At 44.7% G+C, this 10,419-nt stretch overlaps 1 protein-coding gene across 1 annotated transcript; it reads right to left on the reverse strand.

The window, feature by feature from the left end:
- Positions 1–4,259: 4,259 nt before the first annotated feature.
- On the reverse strand, positions 4,260–6,518 carry LOC135713019 (uncharacterized). Its single transcript, XM_065236097.1, has one exon. The coding sequence runs from the start codon at positions 6,516–6,518 to the stop codon at positions 4,260–4,262; it is 2,259 nt and encodes a 752-aa protein (XP_065092169.1).
- Positions 6,519–10,419: the final 3,901 nt, after the last annotated feature.

The following is a 10,419-nucleotide window of genomic DNA, read 5'->3' on the forward strand; positions in this document are numbered from 1 at the left end:
TCGCGATCCAGCTATCGCGATCTGGCTATCGCGATCCGGCTATCGCGATCCGGCTATCGCGATCCGGCTATCGCGATCCGGCTATCACGATCCAGCTATCGCGATCCGGCTATCGCGATCCGGCTATCGTGATCCGGCTATCGCCATTCGGCCATTGCGTTGATAGTGCGTCGATCACGGTGCTCCATTGTTGGCCTCGTGTCGTGTCGTTATCCAGCGAACCCAATCCGGCTGTGTCAATCCGGCTGTGTCAATCCGGCCGTCGCAATCCGGCCGTCGCAATCCGGCCGTCGCAATCCGGCCGTCGCAAACCTGGTCGTCGAAATCCGGCCGTCGCAATCCGGCCGTCGCAATCCGGCCGTCGCAATCCGGCCGTCGCAATCCGGCCGTCACAATCCGGCCACTGCCATCCAGCCACTGCCATCCGGCCACTGCCATCCGGCCACTGCCATCCGGCCACTGCCATCCGGCCACTGCCATCCGGCCACTGCCATCCGGCCACTGCCATCCGGCCACTGCCATCCGGCCACTGCCATCCGGCCACTGCCATCCGGCCACTGCCATCCGGCCACTGCCATCCGGCCACTGCCATCCGGCCACTGCCATCCGGCTGTTCCATTCCGCCGTCGGGACAGCCAACGCACTGCCATCCGGCTACTGCCCTCCGGCTGTTCCATTCCGCCGTCGGGACAGCCAACGCACACCAGATCAGACCAGATCGCACACCGGACCAGATCGATCCGAATTACACCAAAAATTCCCCCTCGCCGACAAATTGTGCCCATCCTAGTGCCCACCCCGACCGGCTTAGAACAGCAGCTAGGGGTCTAGGCACGTCCCCTTCTTGGACGGCGCAAAATCTCTCGGGGTTCAACAACAAAAGAGTTGGTATTTCTGCAGAATCCTCAAATAATCCATCTCAGAACGCCCTTCCTCTCTTTTCAGAATTTATTTGAGATTGCACCATCAACATTCGATTCCACTGGTTTCTTCTAGGAATTTCCTCCAAACTCTTAAAAAACTTCTTGGAATTATCCTCACAAATCACCCCAGAATTCATATAGAACTATTCACAGAATATCTTACCTTTGAAACTCACTTTTTTTGAATAGCAAATAGAATTAGATCTGAAATTCTCCTTCAATTGACATAGACTTCTTATCAGCACTCTCTTTAAATTGCCCCTGGAGCTCACTCTCAGTTATACAGGAATTCTTTCCAAACTTGTCATATCTTCTTTAAAGTTCTTCCGAGGACTACTCACTGAGACATAACTTAATTTATACGTGATGGAATTCATATTTGACATAAAAAATGGAACGTAAACAAACATATAATAGCTGAAGATGCTAATTTCAAATAACAGACTAAAGTGGTAATTTTTATACGATAGATTAGGAGATGAAAGTATAGAGTTGATAGTTCCGTTTGATCACCTCTCTTTACCAAACTCCCCCTATATGTTTGGATGCCTTCCTTCAGATAACAACTTGAGTGCGGTAAGATCGATAGAACTGGTTCAAACACATCGTCGGTACATGAGCGAGTCGGACATCATCACTTTTTGCCAGTGGTGGTGGGGGGAAATACCCCTCACCATCCCTCTCTAACGGGGGAGTTTGGTAAAGAGAGGTGATCAAACGGAACTATCAACTCTATACTTTCATCTCCTAATCTATCGTATAAAAATTACCACTTTAGTCTGTTATTTGAAATTAGCATCTTCAACTATTATATGTTTGTTTACGTTCCATTTTTTATGTCAAATATGAATTCCATCACGTATAAATTAAGTTATGTCTCAGTGAGTAGTCCTCGGAAGAACTTTTAAGAAGAAATGACAAGTTTGGAAAGAATTCCTGTATAACTGAGAGTGAGCTCCAGGGGCAATTTAAAGAGAGTGCTGATAAGAAGACTATGTCAATTGAAGGAGAATTTCAGATCTAATTCTATTAGCTATTCAAAAGAAGTTCTGAGCTTTTTTTTTTTTTAAAAAAGTGGGTTTCAAAGGTAAGATATTCTGTGAATAGTTCTATATGAATTCTGGGGTGATTTATGAGGATACTTCCAAGACGTTTTTTAAGAGTTTGGAGGAAATTCCTAGAAGAAACCAGTGGAATCGAATGTTGATGGTGCAATTGACTATAAAGTCAAAAAAAAAAAAACAAATAATACAAAACTAAGAGCACTGAGTTTAATTTAGAGCCGTTTCACTCCAAACAACAAATCGTGCTGACTCTACCTTCTTTGATTCGCGCGAAACTTTGCATAAGTGTTTATTATGTACAATTATTCACATTTTTGCAAAAATTTGGTCGTTTTGAAACTTGTATTTTTTTTCAAAATAGTTTCTTTGAATATATGGGTCATTCCATCTCAAGTAACTGAGCAAATGCATCGAACTTCTCCAATTTGAACCCATAGTTTTGTGCCAATTGACCAACCCCTCGGCTCTGGGGACTGCCCTCCTCCCAAGCAACCCACTTCCGCCTCGAAAAGTTGCGGCAACTTGATTGTGACCGGAATAAGTCGCATAGGAGTTACGACAACCGTTTAGCGATAAGTGTGCTGCTCGTGCTCTTTTTGCCGATTTTTAATAAACACCAATTAAAATTTTTAGACATCTCAGAAACCAATAAAGATACAATCGACATTGAGAATTTCAAACGTACAATCCAATTTTGTGATGGTAATTTTTCCACAGTGTTGCCAACTTTGCGATCATTTGAAAACTTGTACACTGGCCAGTCCAAAACTTGGATATCTTGTTCTGAAAAATATATATTTTTTGACTTATTGCTCACGTGGATTGCGGCGTTGTCCTGCTGAAAAATAAATTCATTGTTGATGACGTCCTGGGTGAATGGGATCAAAACATCGTCCAGCAGTTCCAGATAGCTTTCAGCGTTCATTCTGGTGCAAATTGTAGCTATGGGTGTTTTTCATGTACGTGAGAAGGCTGCTTCTCCTCAACTTCACCTCGGGATCCCTCCGTAGATCGTGCCAATAATATGCACAGCAGTCAGGGCCGTCTAGATTAAATTTTTTCTCGTCCGAAAAAAAAAATACGTAGCGGAAATGGCTCTAATGTTGGCCTATGGATCTAAGATTGGGCCCATCGGTAAAAATCTGCTATTTTTCAATTTTATCTACATGAACGCGTCATTTGGACGGTATTAATAGATATTTTTTGATGCTATTGAAAATTTAGTCGATTGCTGAATTAAGGTATGGGCCGAAATTAGGGGCATTACATCCATTTCCCTTACGACTTTTAGCAAAATCTAATCTGGCCTCAATATGCTTTGGGGTGAGATTAGGTTTTTTGATCTTTTTTGTATACACCAGATGTCTAGATCCTCGCAAAATCTGTGGTACACACCGCGTTGTAATAGAAATTTCAAGTTCCTCCTTTATTTCTTAGCAATTGAGCTTCCCGGTCTCACCAAGTTGTATGCCATGATTTCGTTATCGATTGGAAATTTTGGTGTTGCCTTTGTTTTTCTTTCTAATGTCTAATATTCTCCTCTGTTGATTCTTTTGACTATTGCACGGTTGGTTAATCTGATTTTGTTGTTGTTGTTTATTAATTTATTTGATAATGCTTAACCGAATTAACTTTACAGAGCCGAGGATTATTGTTCACTATACAATACATCTTAAAACTATAGTCAAAAGGTACAACACAATAAACATTTTATCTTCCGCTATACAATAAGCCTCCTCCACCAGAACGGGAGCCGCTTCCAGTAGTTTCATTGTATGACAGATTCGCCAATGGGGGTCATTGTATGACAGATTCGCCAATGTTCGAGCCGTGGGCTCTGTATTTGCCGGGATTCGGAGGTGTTTCTTTCCGTTCGGCCTTCGAACGGTGCACAGAAACCACTGAGGAAGTTGGCACGCTGAAACACTGCTAATGTTCCACCTTCACGCACGTACACGACCGTTGGCTATCTTTCGAACACACAAAAAAAAAAAATTCAATTTCCACTTTGACTGATTTATTGTTACCGACGGATGGATAGCGAGACACAATAGGTAGTCGACAAATCAGAAACGACCGACTTTGGGATGCTGCGAACGTTACCGCGGTATATTTGCAAACTGTTCGTCAGAAGTATTGAGCGATAACAAAGTTACCTTCCGAGCTTCTTCGATGACGGTAATGTGTTCTTCTTCTGGAACATTCGAGACAGGCCAGTGCGCAGGAAATTCCCACAACCACTTCGGTCCGTTCCACCATCTGGACTGATTGACTAAGTCTGCTGACTATCTCGAGATAGTTCGTCGGCTGGGTTTTCTACTCCTGGGACATGTCTCCAAGCGGCAATTTCAGTGTTGGATTGGATGGTGGAAACACGATTCGCAACGAATGTTTTCCAACGATTCGGTGGTGACTGCAACCATTGAATGACTGTGGTTGAGTCTGTCCAGAAGTAGACATCGGTGGACAGCTTGATTGAGTGTTCAACCTTCTGATACAGCTTCGTGGAAAGAACGGCTGCACACAACTCAAGTCTTGTGATAGTGTGTTTCGTGGCAAGAGGTGCCACCTTTGACTTCGATGTCAGCAATTGAACCTTTACTTGGTCGTGGTTAAACGAGCGGTTGAAGCAACATGCTCCGTAGGCAGCGTCAGATGTATCGCAAAAGAAATGCAACTCAACCTTGGAAATGGCGGCCAAAGATACGAAACGTGTAATTCTGATGTCAGCCAGGATGGGAAGCGTAGCATGGAATTGCTTCCACTCATCCTGTAGCTTCTGCGGGAGCGGGCGGTCCCATTCGTAGGGAGCTTTGTCTTCGTTCTTTAGTTTCCAAAGTCGCTGCATGAACAATTTGGCAGTGGCTATAGTGGGTCCAACGAGGCCTAACGGATCGAAAATCTTGGCAATGTACGAGATGACCTTTCTTTTCGTAAGAATCGGTGCTGGTAGCGGAAGATCGACGTTGAAACGGAGCATATCCGTCTTCGTATCCCATACAAGGCCAAGTGTGGATACTGACTGATCATCTTGCAAATCATGGAAAGATTTGATCGCCAGATCTTCAGGCGGGATGCCAGCCAAAGCTTCAGGAACGTTGGAAGCCCACTTTTTCAGCGGTAGACCAGCCGATGCGAGCATGGTAGATATTTGACGACGTTTTTCTATGGCAGACTCCAAGTTGTCTGCGCCAGTAAGGAGATCATCGACGTAAAAATCTTTGACGACAGCTTCTACTGCTTCTGGGTAATTGTCTTCTTCGTCTTTCGCTAGCTGCTGCAGTGTACGTGTTGCCAAGAACGGGGTGGAGGATGTTCCATACGTAACCGTGAGGAGCTCGTATGTGTCGATTGGATCTGATGGCCTTCGACGAAACAGAATGCGTAGGAAATGTTGATCAGCAGGAAAGTGGAAAATCTGACGGTACATTTTCTCTACGTCAGCCACAATGGCAACAACGTGAAAACGGAAGCGGATGATGATGGTGTCGAGATTCTGCTGCACAACTGGACTGACGAGGAGTGTGTCGTTGAGCGACATTCCGGAGGAGGTCTTACAGGAAGCGTCGAACACCACGCATACCTTTGTGGTGGTGCTGCTCTCCTTGAATACCGGGTGATGCGGCAGATAGCAATGCGGAACTTCGTCGTCAACAGAATTGAGCTTGCGCATGTGATCGAGGCGGAGGTATTCTTCGACGAAAGTGTGGTAGGCTTTCTTCAAGACAGGATCTCTTTCAAGGCGGCGCTCAAGGCTGTAGAAGCGGCGTGTGGCAATTTCTCGGGACTCTCCGAGTGTGACTTGCGGATCTTCGGACCGAGGAAGGCGTACGACGTACCTTCCATCGTGAGTTCGAGTGGTAGTAGTGGCATAGATCTCTTCGCACAATTTATCTTCTGAGGAATGCGTCGGGCCATTATCGACGGCTTCAAGCTCCCAGAAACGTTGAAGTGCTGATTCGAGGGATCGGTCGATGGTCGATATGTAGCATGCTGGTGGTGCATCAGCTGAATTGGTGGACGTTTTTCCAGAAACTGCCCACCCGAAGTGTGTTTCGACCAGCAATGGTAGACCGTTCCCGAGTGCTATGCGGCTACCGGTGTGGATTTCGTGGTAGCATGCCCCACCGATGATGATATCGATCATGCCCGGAATATTGAAATGCGGATCGGCCAGTGGAACGCTTGGTAAGTTCCTCGCAGCTATGTTGATGGCGATAGTCGGAAGATTGGCAGATGGTTTCTTCATTACGAGAAATTCGAGTGTGGTGGAAAAAGTGTTCGGTTTCGATTTGATCGTAGCCGTGATTTGGCGTTTGATCTGCTTGACGGATTCTCCTAGTCCTGATACAGCAACGTCCACTGCAGTACGCTGTGTGACAAGAGCGTTTGCCAGTCGCTTGGTGATGAAGTTGGACATCGATGCAGAATCTAGGAGCGCTCGTACGGTGAATTCCTTGCCGTGTTGATCGACGACGATTAGAACAACCGTTTCCAGTAGGACCGTGTTGTGGTTCGATTGGATAGCCATGCTAACTTTCGGTGGATGCGCTGATCCAGAGGTCCCCGCGTGCGCTGACGTGGATGGAGTTGGTTGTTGCATAGGAGGATTTGACGGTACGGCAGGAGTCGTCCTTTTCGGAACTGCGTCGTGCAGCGAGGTGTGATGTCTGGCTTGGCAGGTTCTGCAACTAAATTTGGATTTGCAGGCCCGCGCTTGATGACCAGAACGAAAGCAGTTCCAACACAAGCTTCGCTGGGTTACCAACTCGCGTCGTTGGGATACGGACAGCTTGTTGAATGTCGGACACTGGTGTAGCAGATGCTTCTCGGAACATGCAGGGCAATGAAGAGTGTTCGACTTGACTTCACTTGTAGCAGCATTGACAACGGACTTGAATGTGGACAATTTCTTCGGGTTTGGACCGGCCACCTTGATGCTAGTCCCTTGAGAGCGATGTTGTAGATCACTTGATACAGACTTCAGCATTCGAACTTGCTGGATGAGGAATTCAATCAACTCATCGTAGCTTACGTCATCATTCTGACGCGTTTCTTGTTCCCAAGAACGTAACGTAGATGCGTCGAGCTTATTGCAGAGGATGAAAGTGAGGGGAGTGTTCCAGTGTTTGATTGATTCACCGAGATTTCCTAACGCTTTCACGTGCCCTTAGAATTCGTCGACCAATGTGTTTAGCTTCTGTGCTGATTCACGCTTGCTTCGTGGTCGAAATAACTCCTTCCTCAGGAACCGCTTATTGTCGTTGCGCTTCATCAATGCGTCCCACGTAGACGCATAATTGTCTGCCTGAATGTCAACGCTTTCAAACGGCTTCTTTGCTTCTCCCTCCAACGATTGCAGCAGATATTGGAGTTTGTTGATGGTCGGAATGTCTTCGTTGTTGTGGATCATCGACAGAAAGTTGTCCCGGAAAGATATCCATCTTGACTCATCCCCGCTGAACTTCGGCAGATCGATCTTCGGCAACCGATGGTGAAAACTCGATGCTGTGTGGTGAGCGAAGGTGTTGATCATCGTCGAATTTAATGGAGGCTGGCCGTTGTCCATCTTGGAGAGTAGAAATCCCTTCAGTACGCAGTACCGATTTTCGAATCCAGTGCGTACCTCGATGTGATCCTCGAACTGATCGATATCTAATTTCTCTATCTCCCCTTGGACCTGTTGAAACTCCTTGTTGACCTTGTCCAAGGTTTCCAACCGAACCGATACTTGGTTGGCGTCCCGCTCATGGTCGTATTCCGCCACGAACTTTTCCACCACATCTCGTATCGCCAACACTCGCTTAAGGATCAGGATGTTTCCTTCCAGCTTCTTTTCCGCCTTGTTTGCCATCTTACTCACCACTCGAATCACGCGCGAGAACGGAAACGACACGTTTATCTCGTAACGATTGCTCCTTCCCGACGCGACGTGCCGTTTCTACACGAACCGAAACGAAAACAGCACAGAATTGAACAAATTTATCCTTCCCGGCGCGATGTACTGTTCAAACGCGATCAATACGACGGAAGTACCACGAAATTCGATCGATATAATCCTTCCCGTCGCGTCGTGATACTTCTACGAACGCGAACGACCGAAAAGGACACGTGAAATCGATACGATCAATCCTTCCCGTCACGACGTGCCCTTTTCTACGATACGCGTGTCCGCTAAAACGCCACAAATATCGCAAATGTGCCTTGGATGAATTGATCATTCACCGTTTTCTGTTGTTGATTTCCACCACCCAGTACGGTGTACTAATTTCAATGCGACCTACTGTATGCGCAAGTGCAATTGATAAAACAGGCAATCAATTTACCAATCAGCCACCAACGATCATCAATTTGCAAAAAAATCGTTAATTATGCCGCCTCTGCTTAGAAATTCCACCGTACTAATTATGTTCGCCTTGTATGCGCTTCGATCAATCGGATCGGTCATGCGATGTTGTCATGCAATATTCGATTATGCCGCCATTCCTTGCCTCCTTATATCGGCGCGAAATATTGGCGTTGGCCGTGCGAGAAAAGGCCCAAACTTTCTGCACAAAACACCAATAATATAATGAATGGCCTACCTTTGTGTGATCAATGCCTTTTGACCACTTACCGCGATGGCGCTAACTTGCCTACGACGCTTATTCCTGGCTTGGGTATGTCCTCCGATCCGGCTCGAAGGACCAAGGTCAGAGCGCTTCCATTGCAGCAATGGATGCAAAACGTGGTCAGCACACAAATTCGACGACGCATCAACTGAAAGAACTGCTGATGAAGAACAGTGAGGAGGACCACACAATGGTTGCTGCCGAGTAAACAAACGATCGTGTGACACACATTGAGAGTGGTCTGCTTCCGTCGAAGGCCGAGTGAATACTGCTTACACACTAATCCAGGCCTCCATCGTTCGGTAAATTTTGAACTACAGAACTGGTCGGTAAAAGTTTAAAAATCAGTGAAAAATCCAATTATTAGAAAATTTATTCGGAACTTGTACAGAATTTTTTCGGTTTACCCCATTTATTGATGAAAAATAAAATATATAAATTTTCTTGATTTCTCACGTGTAACGGTCATTTGAAAATTTTACCGACATGTTCTGCTGTTCAAAAACCCGGTAAATTCCTACCGACTTCGGTGATCTGAATTAAGTGTGTAATCCGATAATTTTGAGATAGATATGAACAGAAAATTTGGTTTTCCCATAGTAATTTCCATATAAACTTCATAACGTGGAACCGTTTGAGCATCGTGGTGCGAAAATTTTAAATTTTGCATCAATCTAGTGACCACCCTGACCAGGGTGTCACAATATTAGGTTCAATCGACAAAATGGATGCGACGAATAGACTGCTAATTTTCTTTTTCTGTTAAAGTCCAACAGCTTCGGAGTATCCTAGAACCTCAGTTGGCGTCTATGAACAAATTTTCAATTGCTTGTCTCTCTTTGTCTCATCGCGTCATTGGTCTTTCTTTCAAGCTTCGATGAAGCGAACGAGTTAAAGAGAGCTCGACTTTGATATTTTCGTCTTTCATAAAACAAATAAACAGAGGTTTCATGATGTATATGACGGACAGAGAAGATATATATTAAAAGCATTTCTCACGTGAAAACACTTCCATCCACATATTTATCTGTAAAAAAGTAACAAAAACGAGATATAACGCATATTAAACAAATTGAAACAACGGTGATAGAGCGTCGATGAAAAGGATTGTACGCCATAAGGAGGTTTCGTTTCATCTCGATAATCGATGTTGCTTTCATTGAAAATGATGAGCAAAGCAATGACGTGAAGATCCAAAGCCACGTGTTTCGTTTTTATATTCGTTTCGTGCTGATCGTCTAGCTAGGTGGTATAGAAATGATGCATTGAACACGATGTATGAAAGAGACAAAACTCGAGTTTCTTTTTAGAGCTTCAAACATCATATCAAACATATCGCAGGGCAAACATTTGAGAAATGTATGAACATTATTTGTGGGGAGAGGGGGGGGGGGGTGGATAGTGCCATGCCAATGATTTACAAGTGGTGATCTATGTTAAGAAATCTGGTTTTGATATTATTACTGACATTAATATTGTAATAAACGTAAGATTCATATTGAGATTATGTCATGTTAGTCGAAACTAGTTAGATAGGCTGTAAGAAATATTAAGAAAACTGTAGCCGATGCAACGCAGAAGTATTAATATTTGTAGTTGCATTTTAAGCTAACTTATGACATCGTCCAAAATTTAATGGTTTTCTGCCAAAATGGCTAACTCATTATTGCAAGCACGTTCTGAGATCTGTTCAAGATCTTCATGAAATAAATGCCTTTTTGTTTAAGCAGTGTACTTGCACAACGTATGAAGCATTAAATTTGCATTCTGTCTGTAATAATATGCAAACGTTCCGTTGTACCTTTTTGCCCCGAACACGAC

Source organism: Ochlerotatus camptorhynchus, unplaced genomic scaffold (genome assembly GCF_037179485.1).
Source record: "Ochlerotatus camptorhynchus isolate MF236.1 unplaced genomic scaffold, CSIRO-AGI_Acam_v1.1 ptg000530l, whole genome shotgun sequence".
NCBI classification, from domain to species: Eukaryota; Metazoa; Arthropoda; class Insecta; order Diptera; family Culicidae; genus Ochlerotatus; species Ochlerotatus camptorhynchus.

Bases quoted from the DNA above. Each gene is read 5' to 3' on its own strand.
- LOC135713019 (XM_065236097.1), bottom strand. From the start codon at position 6,518: ATGGCTATCCAATCGAACCACAACACGGTCCTACTGGAAACGGTTGTT.